The 16,616-nt window shown below is 42.0% G+C and overlaps 1 protein-coding gene across 6 annotated transcripts in view; it reads right to left on the bottom strand.

The window, feature by feature from the left end:
- Nucleotides 1-1,694: 1,694 nt before the first annotated feature.
- The window catches only part of MAP7 (microtubule associated protein 7), a 96,635-nt gene continuing 81,713 nt past the window's right edge, over nt 1,695-16,616 (bottom strand). For 3 of the 6 annotated variants that reach the window (XM_083498120.1, XM_083498119.1, XM_083498117.1), the window contains exons 8-18: nt 15,858-16,006; nt 15,440-15,540; nt 13,931-14,208; nt 12,828-13,011; nt 11,666-11,858; nt 10,020-10,115; nt 8,266-8,316; nt 8,105-8,147; nt 6,837-6,966; nt 3,395-3,627; nt 1,695-2,508 (exon numbers count right to left, since the gene is read on the bottom strand). In XM_083498120.1, the coding sequence (XP_083354246.1) occupies nt 2,498-2,508; nt 3,395-3,627; nt 6,837-6,966; nt 8,105-8,147; nt 8,266-8,316; nt 10,020-10,115; nt 11,666-11,858; nt 12,828-13,011; nt 13,931-14,208; nt 15,440-15,540; nt 15,858-16,006 (1,469 nt within the window). In that variant the 3' untranslated portion in view covers nt 1,695-2,497. The remainder of the gene's footprint in view (nt 2,509-3,394; nt 3,628-6,836; nt 6,967-8,104; nt 8,148-8,265; nt 8,317-10,019; nt 10,116-11,665; nt 11,859-12,827; nt 13,012-13,930; nt 14,209-15,439; nt 15,541-15,857; nt 16,007-16,616) is intronic. The other 3 variants (XM_083498122.1, XM_083498121.1, XM_083498118.1) reach the window with 1 other exon arrangement.

A 16,616-nucleotide genomic window follows, 5' to 3' on the forward strand; every position in this document is an offset into this window, starting at 1 on the left:
GGCATACATATGCTGAAAGTAGGATTCAGCCACACCAATGGCTAGTAGCCATTTCTAGCCTTGTCCCCCATTCATTTGTCTAACCCCCTTTTAAAACCATCAAAGCTGGTGGCCATTGTGACATTGCTCGACTACTGTTGCTTTTATGTTATTTCATGTGACTAGTAGCCCAACTACATGGCTACAATTCAACATCTGAGCACACTGATTTTCTCTATACATTTAAAAAGTGCAAATGCCCCAATAGTTTCTTAACTTGCACGCACAAAGGCTTCCACAGCCAACACAGAGCTCTCCTGCCTATAAGGGCTTCCCCTGTTATCTATCAGAGAGGAGAGATGTGTTCACAAACAGAAAGCACATTCAGACCCTGCCCCTCCACTGACATGAATGGGAAAGCCTGTCTGTTCAGGAGTTCCACTGTGCACACAGGAGTCAGGATGACACTGATGGCTATTTTCTCTCAGCCTTCTGCTGAAAAATAAGAAGGGTTAAAAACCATGTACTGCCCTCTATACAGGGAACAGGAACGCTACAGTTTTGTATTAACCTAAAGTGCATCATCTGAAACCCATCTCCAACTCGAACACAAAAGAGCTAAGATGAAATTTCCTCTATTCAACTCCCCAAATAGACACATTATATTTGTTCAACAGCAACTAGTGCACCAACAAGTAAATATTAAAAGTGCACATGTTTTATATGAAGTTTACTTGATACTTATATCCTATATAGAAGCAAAAACTACATATTTTGGGTGTGTTTTTTTTAAAAAAGCTATGTACAGGGAGCATAGAGAACAACAGAAAAATATTTTGTTTTTGCTATACCACAGTTACTAATAAGTCCAGACTGGCTTTTGTTCCTCTCCAATTCACTTTAGCCCACAAAGCAGCATCGTCTCACATAATTCCCAACACAGTTGGCATAATTTTCTTTGACACAGCATGCACCCAATAAATTACATGAATTCAAGTGTGTTGCAAATCACTTCTCTTTATGACAGCATCCCCTTGGAGATTGATTTCTTGCTACACACTAACTGCCCAATCACACACTAACACCCAGCACTCCTTTTGACATGAACTGGCACATCATCCAGCACTTTAAAGTGCAACGTATCACTTTAGCGATATCCACTTATAGCAAGTTTGATATAAAAGCAAAAGACCAAACTGAGAGGTATGCAGTGTTTATACAGGTCTGGGCACAGCAGTGGGAGGTGCAAAATCAGAGGGGGGAAATGTCAGGGGCAGCACATGGAATCACAGGGTATGAGAGCTTCCTGTTGAACATACAACTTTCACCTGAGTAGCCTGCAGCACTTGTACGCTGAAACAATCCTAACCAGGGTTGCTCAGTCTAAGTCAATCAGGCTACAGGCAGCCCAAGTCCTGCTGTCCCTGCCAGAACCTCAACAGAAAGGACTGGAGCCTTCCAAATTATTTTCTATTGCAGTGCTTGTTGACCACACACAGAAGTTTGCATTTCCAAAACACCATGAGAAAAAGATCTGGTCCGAGTGTGGAGGAGTCTCTTGCATCAATCACATCATCAGCTAGAGAGAGCTCTCCACTCCCCATTACTATCCAAGTATGGGGCTGAATGACCCACATCATGGCAGAAGATTTTGCTTTTATCCCCTGCATTCCCTTACAGAAGGGAAACTAGGAAAAATCAAGTTTACAATGTAGTTTTTAAGCACATTTTCTATGATTTATTTTGTACAGAACAAAATTAATAAATACATTATCTAGGATAACAACAGGTTTTCCATTTCATCCATGAAAAAATAATGCTTTCGATTTTTCACATTTTAAAACCTGCTATGTTATTTTATTTTTTAGAAGAAAATGCAAGAAGACAGTAGTGATGCCTAAATATACAGAATGTCCATGTAGGAGTTACATTTACAAGAACCTGATACAGAAGCCTCTATGTTGCCCCCATAATTAAGAGTTCTCTGCAATAATATTTAAACCAAAAGGCTTAAATAAAAAAACACCCCAGTAGCCCTACTTGTAGAGCAGTGAGGCATTTACTTTTCAAGTATTCAATCCGTAAAATGTAAAAGATACTTTGCTGATTTTACATACCTTTTAAAACCAAATACCCATCTTCAAAAACAACAGAAAACAAGTCCATTACCCCAATCAGCCCGTTATTGTTAGAATCCAGTGAAGCTTTTGTCTTCAAGAATGCAGAAAATATCTGTTATGCTAACCAAAGGAACTTGCTGGATATAAGCAATTTATGCACATGAAACATGATTCTTCCTAGTGGTGAGATCTATTTGATAGAAAGGTAATCCAAGTCTATTCCCAATAAATTCTTCTGCTGGTTTTACTATGGCCTTAAAAAAACCCAAAAAAACAGTGTCCAATAAATCTTTAGAAAACTCGAGAGTGCAAAAACTACCACACTCCTTCATAGCATGGAAGGAACTCCACTGGCTGCAGAGACTTTTATGCCACCTTTGGTAATTTGTAAGCAGAGATCAGACAACTTCTAGAAGAAAAGCCAATAAAGAGCAAATTAGCAGAGAAGGAAAGTTCTTTATAGGGAACAAACAGCAAAAAAGAGTACTTTTATTATAATAAAAACACGCTGGCTACTTCTGTGGGCAGGAGAGAGAAGAGGTGATTTTCACCGATTCTCCCTTCCACCCACCCTGTGCCACCTCCAAATATGTTTGATAGAGTTGAGGGACTTTCTGGAACTGTGTAGGAGATATGAGGGTGGGAGGCTGAAGGGAGAAATCAGTGGATCGTTAGCAGACCCTTCATTGGGTCAGAGTTCCTTCAATCAATGGAGGCAGCCCTCCCATTCACGGAAGAGAAGCTCAAGTTCCAAGTCACAGACAGAAAATGTTAATCAAGGACTTAGTTGCTTCGTATGGTGATCAGATGCAAAAGAGAATAGAATTGCTGAGTAGCAGAGGATGATCTTACAGATGCATCTTGTCATGAAGGGGTAAAAAGAGCTGCACTGGTTGACGTTTCTATTCCTGTACCTCTGCTGAAGTTATAAGAACCCTGCCCTTTGCATCTTGTCATCTTGCCTCACCCTTATATCAAAACAGCCGGTTTCTTAAAGAACACACATTTGGGTGGAGAAAGGAAGGATGAGGTATATGCTCTTTCTCTTTGCGGTGAATAATTCATTCCAATCTTAGATTGGCCCAGTGAATCGAACCAGCAGGTTCCTAGTTATTTCTATCTTTCCAACTGGGCTGCAACATGACAAACGTTTTTAAAGCAGAGGTTATACAATTTGTTCCATGTCCTGAACTTGCACTTAATAAAAAATTGAATCCAGACACTTGCTAGAAACATATTGGATGCCACACTTCATGCCCATTAGAAAATCAACAAGAGATTTAAAACAAACCTACCTGCTGTTTGATGTGATTGAACGTTATCTACCTGAGGCAATGGCCCTAGGGTCCCCTTCTCTTCAAAGGCCAAAATGGGAGTCAAAGAAATGTCAGGGCTATTTTTATCATCATTGTTCATAGCATCCAGCCTGGGTTGTTTCGTTCCCATGGGCAAGCTGATGACCTCCTCAAAATTATCATTCTGCATAGACACTCCGTTTTCATTTGGATGTTTTCCTGGGTTGAGATTACTGAAATATAATGAAAATATCTTACGGATTATAAAACATTTTAAAGATTAATTTTCTTCTACATTTGTATGCTACTTTACTGTATACGGTATGCAAAGCTTAGTACTTGCACCGTTTTTGTTGTAGTGAAGAATTAATTTCCACCACTGACAATAATTAGGTCACAAAAGATTAAGTGCTTTTCAGCTGCGCTGATTTCCATTAAAGAGGTAAGCCAAATGCTTTCCTTTGAATGTCTCTTTCTCTTCTAAGAAAAAGCAGCGGTGCTGCACATTGGCCAGGGCCTTTCCCACAAGTTGAAGATCAATGTCCTATTTTTGATAGAATCCTCCCATTACAGTGGTACCTCGGGTTACATACGCTTCAGGTTATATACGCTTCAGGTTACAGACTCCGCTAACCCAGAAATATTACCTCAGGTTAAGAACTTTGCTTCAGGATGAGAACAGAAATTGTGCTCTGGCGGCACGGCAGCAGCAGGAGGCCCCATTAGCTAAAGTGGTGCTTCAGGTTAAGAACAGTTTCAGGTTAAGAACGGACCTCCAGAACGAATTAAGTACTTAACCCGAGGTACCACTGTATCTAGCATTCTAACATCCTGATTCTTATAATTTTTTAATGTATAAGATCACATTGCTTTTATCAATACGAGAATAATCATGAAAGTAGAAATGGTATTATACAGTGGTACCTTGGTTTAAGAACAGCCCTGTTTATGAACCTTTTGGTATACAAACTCTGCAAAACCTGAAGTAGTGTTCCGGTTAGTGAACTTTACCTTGGTCTATGAATGGAAGCCGAACGGTGGAAGGGCACTAGCGGCGGGAGGCCTCATAAAGTAAAGTGCACCTCAGTTTAATAACGGCTTTGGTTTAAGAACAAACTTCCAGAATGGATAAAGTTAGTAAACCGAGGTACCACTGTAAAAAGAAGTCACTACTAACTCTGTGTAACTGACTGCATATCATGCAGTTTCATTTCCAGAGTCAAACAATCGCATCACATCTATGTAATAATAATAATTATAGTAGTAGTAATAGTAATAGTAATAGTAGTAAGAATAATAATAGTAATTTATTATTTATACCCTGCCCATCTGGCTGGGTTTCCCCAGCCACTACAGTAACATTATTCCATTAAATAGAATATGAAACAATTGCTACACTGTTAAAACATTGATTTCACTGGAATCAACACAAGCTGCACAGCAGTGACAAGAATATAATAGCTCAGATGGTTAGAGGGTGGTGCTGATAATGCCAAGGTTACAGGTTCGATTCCCGTATGGGACAGCTGCATATTCCTGCATTGCAGGGGGTTGGACTAGATGATCCCCAGGGACCCTTCCAACTCTACAATTCTATGAAAACAACTGTTCAAAACTGTCTTAGATGAATTTACAGTGCTGTCTTTGTTTTTCATGCACTGGCAGTATGAAGCATTTGCCTGACGCTAGACTAGCTTCTGTTAATGTAAACTCGCAGCCCAGTGGAAGAGCACATGGTTTGCAAAAATAGGAGGTTGACACTTCAGTCTTTAATCATTCTGGTTAAAAAGATCTCAGGCAGCCATGCTGGGAAAGTCCTCTGCTAGAGGCCCTAGAGAATCATTAGCCATGGGAATAGACAAAAATGGCTTAGATGCATCAAATGGTCTGATTCAGTATATAGCTCCATCTGTTGGACTACACCAACTTTAAAAGAAGATTAAACAAATTCATGGAGGATAAGGCTATCAATGGCTAATAGTCACAATGGCTATGTCCTACTTTCATTGTTAGAAGCGGTAATCTTCTGAATACCAGTTTCTGGGAAGTGCAGGTGGGCAGAGGACTTTTGTGCTCATGCCCAGCTCTCATGCTTTCCCAGGCATCTGGTTGGCCACTGTGAGAACAGGATGCTGGACTAGATAGGTCACTGGAGTGGCAGGCTCTTCTTAACATTTATGTACACAGAATTTGTCAGGCACCAATGGTGCAAAATGAGTTACAATGCAAATACTGTTGGTCATGTCAAAATAGTGGCCAATAAAAAAAATTCACCACTTCTAACCCATGAGTGTCAAGAAAGTGTCCTCTGATTTAACAATTCAATATTATTTATGCAAATTGGATGCATCAGGTATTCTTGTTTTAGTCTCCTAGCAGCCTCCCTGCCTTTCTGCCAATGTACACCTCTCTAGAGTTTACACAATTTGCAGATACAACATTCAATCTAAAGGGACAGATAACTGATATACACAATGATAAATACTGACAGCCAGGTGGTACTTGCTAATTAATTTGAAGCAGAATTAAACATTGGCGGGTGCAGTTTTCCCTTTAAATACTGAACATATTTCACTTTTAATAAGCTTTGTATAGTGTTAAGGGTTGGAGCAGCTGTTTTTATTTTGCCTTAAGGCACCTTTCATGCTCTGGCACAATAAACAGTGCTGTTCAGGTTGGCCGTCCTTGTTGCTTTGTTGTTCATGGATATGCAGATGATGATTTGGTCATCATAATGAACGGTAGTTAGTTTAAAATGAAAAGTGGAAGCTTCTGACCACCTCGTGAGCATGAAAGATGAGGAGAGGAGAAGGGACATGCCTAAGGACAAGGTTCTCGATGGCTTATTCTGAAGAGTGGCAAACAAGCTTCCTCCAAGCCTGTGTGTGAAAAGTGTGACTCTGTGAGAAGCTAGATAGCTGTGCCGCTGCTAACTGTGCCCCCCATCCAGGAGTGCAAAGAAATCTTTGTATACACAAAGGATATTCTTGCTCTGATTCTAGTTATAAAAAAGCTTTTAAAAAACATGCTGACTGACACTCATGTAAGAGAGCTTGCATTCTTTTTTGTACAATGAAAGCAGAAATCTAGCAATGTATTTTCTACAGCAACTTCTTTTTCAATAATGGTGTAGTGCAGATAGGAGGAGAAAATGTCTCATTAAAATTTAAAGGGTATGCTCTTAGCTACCAAGCAGCAAGCTGTGCTTTTAAGTGGTTTGATAAGAACGACAATATTTAATGTAGGAACATTTGACAGACACTGAATACAGTAGTACTCAGTGTATTTGATTGCTGGGGGGTGTTTGCTTGTGTTGAGCAGGTGATGAAAACTTTCTGATAGAGACACCCAAAAAGGGAAAATAATCTGATTTAATACGCTTTCATCTCAGTAAGAAAAAACATCAGGTATTGCTAGAGACATCTCAGTTCAGGTCTCTCACCTGTCAAGGTTGACTGTGGGCTGATGAGAAATTAGCACGTGGGTATGGGTGAGCAATTCCCCGTTCCGTGGAGATTCTGGCACACACTGAACCTGAGAACCCATCGCAGGGCTTAATGGAGTGCTCACAGCTAGAGAAAGGGGGGAAAGTTTTCCACATCACTTTTGACAGAAAAGGGTGCATTTACTTCAATCCATGTACATGCTCAGAACAGAAAAGGCAGCGGATAACAGGAGAGGAACAATTATGAGGAGGGACGAAAACTCCTCCAGAAACAACTCATGAAGTTCCTCCTACTGATGTGGATGACAAGCCACAAAATGACTATGACTATCTATGACAAAATAAACATGAACACAAGGAAGCCAATGTGCCAAACATGCACATAGAAAAATTAGAACGGAATAACCTGTTTGAGAACATCTGGAACATCCTTAGTTGTACCAACAGACTTACTTTTTTTCCTGTCTTAATTCCATAGCACATCCTTCTCAAACCCGGTGCCTTCCAGATGTTTTCGACTCCAGGCTCCCATCACCCCGATCATTGGCTGGTTGGGGCTGATGGGAGTTGGGAGACCAAAACATCTGGAAAGTTCCTGGTTGGGAAAGGTTGTCTTAGCACATCATATGCTCCGGGCTTAAAGCAAAGACAGAAATAGAGGGTTCTGCGTCCAATTAAGCTCTGCAAACAACTTGGTTTCCCTCTTGGTGTTAGGAAAACCTCTAATATCTAATTAGTAACAACATCATGGCTTGACAAAACAATCTAGCAAGAAATCTCTCCTTTTGCACCTCTTTTGTTTAGAAATCGTAACAGATAATTTATGCCCTTCTAATTTCATGTTTTAAAAAATGCAAATAAAAGTAATTTATGACAGTAGCATAATTACACTTGAAATCAGTGACCCTGCCATGGCCATAGGTCATGTGCAGCTGGAAAGACTGATGATTTTGCCCATACTGATTAAAACTGACCCCCAACTGACTAATTATTTAAAGCTTTGGTTGATTAATCTGGCAATTAAACTAATAAAAGCTTGTATTCCTAATTATATATTTAATTGCACACTGATAATTATATATTTAATTGCACACATAATTATGTTTGTAGCAGACTATCATGTGCTTTCACATGCTTTGATTCATCATTGACTTTTCATTAAATATATTTGGACTGCCAGCTTTTAAAATTCTCTCCTACTCAAGTCATGCTGTGAATAATAATCATTTCAGAACAAAAGTAGATGCGGATCAAGAAAGTAATACCTGTTTCCTTTGCTATCTCCCCATTTTGCTGCTCATTTGATTTCTGTAAAATAAATCATTTTTTTTAAATAAAAAAGTTAGACGCTCCACTGACAGATAATGTATCTATATATGAAGGTAGCAATGTTTTCTACAAAGAGAGGATGAAGTGAAGTATCTACCTTCTCTGCAGCTTCTGTTCTTCTAGTTCTTTTCATAATTTCCTCAAGACGCTGCAAAGAAAATAAAAATACCCTTTACTGTGGTTAGTCTTTAACTACGTGCTGTGAACACATTGTGAACTCTCTTTTTAATGGATGTGTTCCTATACCAGATATGGGGAACCAATGGCCCTTCAAATGCTGGTGAACTACAGCTCCCATCAACCAAGACAACTGGGAAAACTGGCTGGGGCTGATGGGAGTGGGAGTTCCAACAGTATCTGGAGGGCTACAGGAAACTGGTACTTACTACAGACACGCCAATGCTGCCACTTCTTTCTCTTCCTATTGTTGTGGAATTAAGTGCCCTGACCCTGATTTCCTGAAATGGGCTGTGTCTATCTCAAGAACCCAACAGCAGGATAAGAAGGTACAGGTAAAGGTAAAGGACCCCTGGATGGTTAAGTCCAGTCAAAGGTGATTATGGGGTTGCGGTGCTCATCTCACTTCAAGCTGAGGGAGCTGGTGTTTGTGCACAGACAGCTTTCTGGGTCATGTGGCCAGCAGGACTAAACTGCTTCTGGCGCAACAGAAGCCAGAGCACACAGAAACGCCGTTTACCTTCCCACCGCAGCGGTACCTATTTATCTACTTGCACTGGTGTGCTTTTGAACTGCTAGGTTGGCAGGAGCTGGGACAGAGCAACAGGAGCTCACCCTGTTGTACGGATTCAAACTGCTGACCTTCTGATCAGCAAGACCAAGAGGCCCAGTGGTTTAGACCACAGCACCACCCGCTCCCTACAGGGGGAGATGGTGGCAGTGGGAGGAAGATGGTGAACAAGCTGCCTCCTTGCATGCTCCCCCTCCTGGTTCCCTCCTCTCATGCTCCAGTCCCCCATTCTACCATGTCCTCCTCTGCCATTTCCCCGTCCCCCTGAGACAGAAACATTCTCAAGAGACTTATTCTCCAACAGGCAGGATGGAAGGGGGAGGTGGCAGTGACAAATTGGCTGGGTGGCATGTATCACCATCCAGTTTCTTTTTAACAGGCACCATCACACTATAAGCAGCGAGTTCAAAGCACATTCACAGCACTCACTGCAAAGCTTGTTTTGAGAGTTTCCCTCCATGCAAATGGGTGGAATGGAAGAGGCCACTCCTGTTGCCACACTGTACATGTTTGGACTAACAAATATGAAGAGAAGCCTCGTCGTATGTGCATAGATCAGGGATGGAAAAACTGTGGCCAGAGGGCCACCTGTGGGTCTTGGCCTAGTTTAATGTGGGAAACATAGAAGTGGAAATAGGGTGATAGAGGGAAAATGGGGTGGCAGAAACAAGGAAGGAAGGAAGGAAGGAGAGAAAGAAGGGGATGCCCATTTCTGGTTTTGGCTCCACCCACCACCAGCATGTGGCCCCCAATAGATTATCCCTGATGGAATGTGGCCCTTAACAGAAAAAGATATCCCCAGAAGTATAGGTCTTCCCTGTGATTTGCAACTCTGATTGTGCAGGGTTCCAAATCAGAGGGATAATTTGTGCACGTGCAGCATGGACACATGGAGGGTGCAAGGCCAGAAGAGGCCTCTTGTAAAGGAAGGTCCCCGGAAAATGGCTGGAGTGTCTTCTGTTAGGAAATCTGGCCCTCAAGCTCAACCGCCGCCCATCCACAAGGCTAAATCGCAGGAAATTCCAATGGCCACCTGCCCTAATTGGGAAGGTTCCAGCCACACACAAGATCCTGTTCCACATGCCCATGTGCCTTCCTGTTACCTTCTTCCTTTCCAAGCGCTCTTGTTCTTCTCTCTGGAAATGCTTTTCACGCTCTAACCGAATCTGCTCTTCTCGTAACCGAGCCTCTTCTTCCTTCTAAATGCCAACACAGCAAAGGAAAACATGGATTAACTCATCTATCAACAAACATTTGTTTATCTGCTCATCGAGTTTTTAACTAACCTGATGGTTCACTTCCGTGTCTGCAATCCCACAAGCAGGCACCAAGAGGCTGTGTAAGTACAGCAGTGTTTGCATCATAGTTCTTTTCTATTTCCATAATGAAATCAGCTTCTAATAGATTTCATAAGCAGCTTACAATTGGGCCGGGGGGGGGGGAGGTGGAGGGGAGGGGAGGGTGCTGCTGCTCATAAAAGAACCTCACTGGATGTGCAATCTCATTACTTCTCTGTATTTCAATCACAGTGCTTTCCAAATTAAAATGTAGGGTTCTAAATTCAACCCTGTACTTCTATACAGCCTCCTCCAAAAATTAAAATGCCAATGTTCCTGCTGAAAGGATCATTCATTTTCCTGGGAGTACATAATTCTTACCTCCACAGTTACTCTTGATGTCTGTATTTATCACCAAGTAGCTTCTTTTCTCTGTACACGGATATGTTGGGAGGATACACTGAAAACTGTGTTTAGGGGGCCAAACTACACAAGATGCTAAGTGCATCTTTGTACTGAACATGCAGGTTTTAATAAATTGCACTATCTTGTGGGGGCAGTGTCTGATAATGAATGGAATCAGAGCAAAGGGGGAGCTTAACCCTTTCCTCTCCTGCTGTAACCCTGAGAGGAATTCCTCCTTCTGAAGGTGCTATTTGCACTGGGAGTTGCGGGGGCAGGGCGGGGCACAGAAAGAGTTTTTAGAAAAGGGATTTCCCCTTGCATGTTCAAAGCAGAAATGTACTGCATGATATGGATGTGACTCAGTCTGGATTTAACCCTGTACTAGTCCCACTGATTTCAGTGGGTCTTCTCTAAATGCTACTAAATCTGGATCCAACCTTATATTTCCAAGTTAAAGATGGAGAACTGGAACAGGGAAAAGGCTAGTTTTGATCTCACTAGAAGCAGACTATTTCAACAAAACCGCTAAAGCAAAAATATGAAACCCAGCATGAACCAGGAGAAACATGTTGTATTCCTAGCAGAGCCTAATTTGAGTGTCTGCTGCCTCCTCCCACATTCCATCTTATGACTGTGACTAACTGGCTTCTAACATCAGCCAACTTTTTCGCCTCCCCCACCCCTCACTTTGTTTACCACCTCATCTGAGAACTCTGGAGAACACAAAAGCTTCCACACTATTTTGTGACATTTTGGTTGACCTAATTAAAGTATTGCCCTAAGGTGGCAATGCTTATTGTCCAAAGTGGCAACATTTGTTTTTTGCAGGAATGCAGGGTGCCTAAATGTAGACCAGTGTGGTGCTGTGGGATGTCAGGTTTGGCCACATGAGGTGGTACGACTTGTGTGTCTAAACCAGGAATCCTCTAGGGTGCTAAGGATGTCTTCTCTTCCCTTCATTTCATCTCAAGAGTTTCTACCAGTTCAGAAAGTCACATAAGCATCCTTTAGCGATCTCTGCAATACACCCTGATAATAATGTGAAAATCCTCTTTAATTTCTAAAACCTGCTTCTGAAGGTGTTCCATTTCCTCTCGTTCTTTCTTTTCTTTTTCTTCCGCTAGGCGGCACAACTGCTCCTCTTCTTCCTGCTTATGTTCTGCCTCTTTCTGCTTCCTCTCTGCTTCCTGTTTCTGAGCCTCCTCCTCTCGGCGAGCTCTTTCTTCTGCTATCCTCTGGGCCAGCTCCTCCTTCTTTTGTCTATGAGCATCAAGAATGAGCCTCAGAAGAATGTACAGCAGGGTAGGGGTGTGTCAGGATGGGGAGGGGATAAGACTTTTGCTTTTATTATTCTGGTATAGTTTATTCTGCCCTTTAGCAACATAAAGCAAACAGCTAAACAAATACTAAATTAAAGTGCTTCCAAACACCAAATTCACCAAAAGAAACAAGCGGCAGACAGCAGCAGTTCATAACACAAAAAGTAAAAAAGAAGAGTTTTTCTTCTCTGGAAACACATTATTTGGGCGGACGCCATTAGTAAGGGCCACATCATACTTCTCTCTGGCCTGTACCAATTCAGAGTGCAGGGGGCAACACAAGCTGGGAGACTACTGTGTGAGGGTTTACACAATAGTAAGAACTCCCCTTCCATGCATTCTGCAAAGGTGAATTTAGGGGATCATGACTGGTTCCCCTGCACAGGGCGTGGTGGTGCCTTCCTGCTTCCTTCCCAAAGCTTGGTAAGCACTGGGCTTTGGGAAGAGCTGGGAGGGTTCTGACAAGGTCCTAGAATCCTCCTGCCTTCTTCCCAAAGCCTAGTTAGCACTTGCGCAGCTTAGGGAAAAAGACAGGACCTTGCCCAGAGCCTTGTGCCTCCTTCCCAAACCCAGTGCTTCTCTTACCCGCCTTTGGGAAGTGGCTTTGGACCGAAGGGTGTCAAATTTTGGCCTCAGACAGGGCACCATATTACCCTGCATTCTGTTCTCATTATGACTGGGAAATATCTGGTTTTCAACATCACAATATATGTCACCAACTAAACATTGTGATATACCCATATGTCATGATTTCTGAAATAAGGTGGAACTATGTAGATGCAAACAGTAGGGCTAGGCAATATCTGGTTTTCAACATTGTGATTTGGGGGGGCTATGACTTATGCAAAGAAATGTTAAGCTGTGCTAAAAGGGCATCTTCTACATCCCTTCTAAATGTCGAGATCGTCACCTTTCAGTCTCTTCCCTCTCTCTTCTTTCCTGCTCTTCCCGCTCTCGTTGTTCCCGGGCCAGCCTTCTTTTTTCGCTAAGCAACCTGGTTGCTTCTTCTGGGTCTGTTGTCCCCGCAGAAGGCTTGCTACAGATAGGAGGTGGTGAAGCAACTGAAGGAGCAGAGGGCAGAACTGGAGCAGCAACTGAAACAGTAAGAAAGGAATATTCAGCAATGCATATTCTGTGTACCTGGACATCCTATCATCTTGGTGATATTAGAGGGGAGAGGGAGGGAGGGAGGGAGGGAGGGAGGGAGGGAGGGAGGGAGGGAGAAAGAAAGAAATTAAATAAAAAGCATCTCTAAGTGGTTTAAGAAAAACAGCATAAAATATTCATTAAAATAGTGGTAAAACAGACTTTGAAAGCAGTACAAACAGTCCAATTATCAAAATCTAGAGAAATCCACAGCTAAAAAAACACAAATACACTTATTAAAATTACGTGTCCGGGTAGAGTTGCCTAAACAAAAAAGTTTTTATCAGGTGTCAAAAATCAGGAAACATTTATGCAACTTCTGTAACTAGGAGGAAATTTTAAATTGCCAAGGCAGGGTCTGCTAGCTGATGTTGAGAAAAGGAGAGAGGCAGAAGCTGCCCAGAGTGGCAGTGTAATGATAATAATAATAATAATAATAATAATAATAATAATAATAATAATATGAGTGGTGAGAAAGGAGGGGGAAGCAGCAGCCCCTCCCTGCTTGCTCCCTCAGGTCCAGAGGGTGGGTGAATTAATGAGTGAACAAGATGACAGTGGCAACAGTGATGAGGAGGGGAAGAACATGGCAGCAATGGTAGTGCTATGGAGGTAGCCCATTAAAGTGAGGGTTGCCCTCACCAAGGAGGGGGCCACTGTGGGTTTTCTTGCCTGACGGCTCTCCAAAATTTGGAGTCTCAACAAAGACAATGAATGTGAAGCATTTTGAAATCATTAAACTCGGAGGCCTGCCACAACTCCCCCCATTGGCTTTAGCGAATCAAAATGGCACCCAAATGCTACCTGTTTGGAAGATGGGCCAGGGTAGTTAGGAACACACTGGAATGCTAATAAGTCAAGTCTTACTTTGTGTGGTCTCTATTTTACAAGGGAGTGCTTCTTGGTTTGTAACCACTGTGGGACTGAAGGTTGCTTTCGCATGGTCTGTCTTTTCTTCAGTGGTCTTCTCAGACTCCCGCTGCATTTCTTTTTTCACATTTTCCACTTTGCGGTCATTTTTGGTGGGTCGGATGTTGCCAGGGGAAGGAGGGCGTTGTTGAGCGGAAGAGATTCTGGATGATCCATGTGATGAAACCACCTTTTTGGGTGTTCCAGGCAAGAAAGGTAAAGACCTAGAGGCATGCCTGGAGCCATAAAGGAACAGTGACAGCAACATTAATAGCTGATAACTTATCTTCAAGACTAGCAAGAACAGAACTAAATACAGATAAGTATTTAGCTGTGAGCAGTCAGGATGAATACTGCAATCATGCTGAGAAGCTTTCCCTTTTTTCTTGCCAATGGGTAAAGATTATGCTGGCGCCATGGAAACAGGATTGCCTTCACTAGATGTATAACAATGGGTTATTGTAACTCTGGGACTTTCCATGCAAAAGGTCCTAGGTTCAATCATTGGCATCTCCAGAGAGAGCTGAGTCTGAAACCCTGGAGAGCAGCTGCCAATCAATGGAGACAGTAACGAACGAGATGGACCTCTGATCTGACTCAGTATAAAGCATCTCCCTGTGTCCTGCTGTCTTCTTCCGTGTCTTGCAAAGGTCAAAAGTCTGCCTCAACAGAGAGTTCTCTAGTATGAGAAACTCCCTGTGGCCCAGAACCAAGCACTTCTGTAAGTAGCTCTACATACCAAAGAGGCATTTTTCAAAAAAAGCAGCCTTTCCAGTGTCTCATGGCAAAGCACTTGGAACAAACCCCACTGGACATAACAAAACATGCAACAGCAACACGCAGCAGCAGCAGCAACAACAACAACAACAACAACAACAACAACAACAAAAACCCTGATGTGTGTAAATGAACTCTGGATCCTGAGCGCGCGCGCGCGCGCTCTCTCTCTCTCTCTCTGTGTGTGTATATATATATGTATCTGTACACTGCCATAAAAGGATTACTATACTGCCATATCATTAAACATGTTCTTCAAACATTTGTTAGCTGTACAATGGTCCTAGAGGCAGATGAGTAACGGCCATTTTCTTAGCTACAAGGTAGCTATCATACGGTGTGAAATGCCTTACTCACTGTACTTTCATACAGATGTCAGCTGCATGTTTAGCAGGCTGTGGGAAGTATGTCCACTTCAGTTTGTGCATGCATGATCGTCCTTTGCCTAAATCAGAGACCGAGTGTCCCAGTCTGGTGTGATATCACAGTCTGTTCCAATATTCTCCAGGGTCAAGTGGTTAAAGAAGGCCTTCCTGATAATCCAGAGGTGAGTGGGTGGAAAATCAGAGTAGGGCCACTCCTCTAACAGTTGCACTTTCTTTCCATTTCTATGTACATTCTATTTTTCCAGCAAATGCTGGCTGAAAACAGCACTTAAAACGATGCACAGGCAGTCAGCCAATTACTTACCAAGCAGCTGATTTGCTTCTGAAGGTAGCAGGTGAACGTGATCTTTTTTTGCCAGATGGGTTAGACAACGAAAGGACCTTTTCCTTTTCTTTTCTGCTCATCTAAAATTTGACAAAGAGGTTCAATCAGCCACATCACCATGTGATTCGACAAGAAGTTCTTTGCACATTGTGCATGGGAAAAGAGATAGTACACAAAGAAAGGCAACCTTTACTATTAAATTTGATAGTATCTGGTGTTTGGAAATAAGCATTTGCTTATTGGGGGAAAACCCTCAGCTGTTTAAAACTTCATATTAATCATCTTGTTGTCTACCAAACCCATTTTCTCTGATGAAAGCAGAGTATGTAGTCTATCATTTCTGTAGCTTCGCTTCACCACAGCAATAAGCCTATTCATAACTAATGAGCTTACTTACCCCTGCTGAATGTGTAGTCCTCCTACGTCTAACATCAGGTGTCGTGCCAAAGAGTTTTGCTCTGTCTGCTGGATTCCGACAGCTTACGGCCTTGAAGGAGAGAGGGCTGATGGGGCTGCAAGATGCTGAACGAGGACAAATGGGGATGACTAGGGTATGGGAGGTTTTTTTATGTTAAAAATTTACATAATATATACAAAACCAAAAAGGTAAAAGGAAAGTCAAGAGAAGGAAACAGGAAGAGGAAGAAGGAATGAATGAAGGAGGAAGAAAGGAAATAAGATATTAATACAGAGAGAAAAAGAGACATGCTCAAACTAGAAAGATCACGTGATCATCCTTGGATACCTTCAGAGACATTAAAAATGGGAATAGGCCAAGTGTTTCACCACTAAGGTTACACTACTGAATTAGACTTTGTTTCTTGGATTTTTGTAAATACTATACCAGTGTGTGGGTTTGTTTTTGGGGGTGGAAGTGGAGTGTCAAGTCTCAATGCATAGACTAGAAAGTTTAAGGACAAGGCAAATACAGATAACTTTTTCTTGTATGGATAAGGCAAACACTGCTTGGCTTTGTAACATATTTCTCTCTATGGAAAGATATGGATTGCCTATCTACCGTCTACCCTAAATGTTTTTACTGTATGTATGCCTTAATCTTCCTCTGAAAAGCCAATGGTCCTCAGCTAGAATAAATATTTCAAATTCTATTCTCCCATGCCTGCTAGACTCCTTTTTCTGAAATGAAGTTGTAAGC

This window comes from Podarcis liolepis (assembly GCF_965112155.1).
Source record: "Podarcis liolepis genome assembly, chromosome: 3".
Classification (NCBI taxonomy): domain Eukaryota; kingdom Metazoa; phylum Chordata; class Lepidosauria; order Squamata; family Lacertidae; genus Podarcis; species Podarcis liolepis.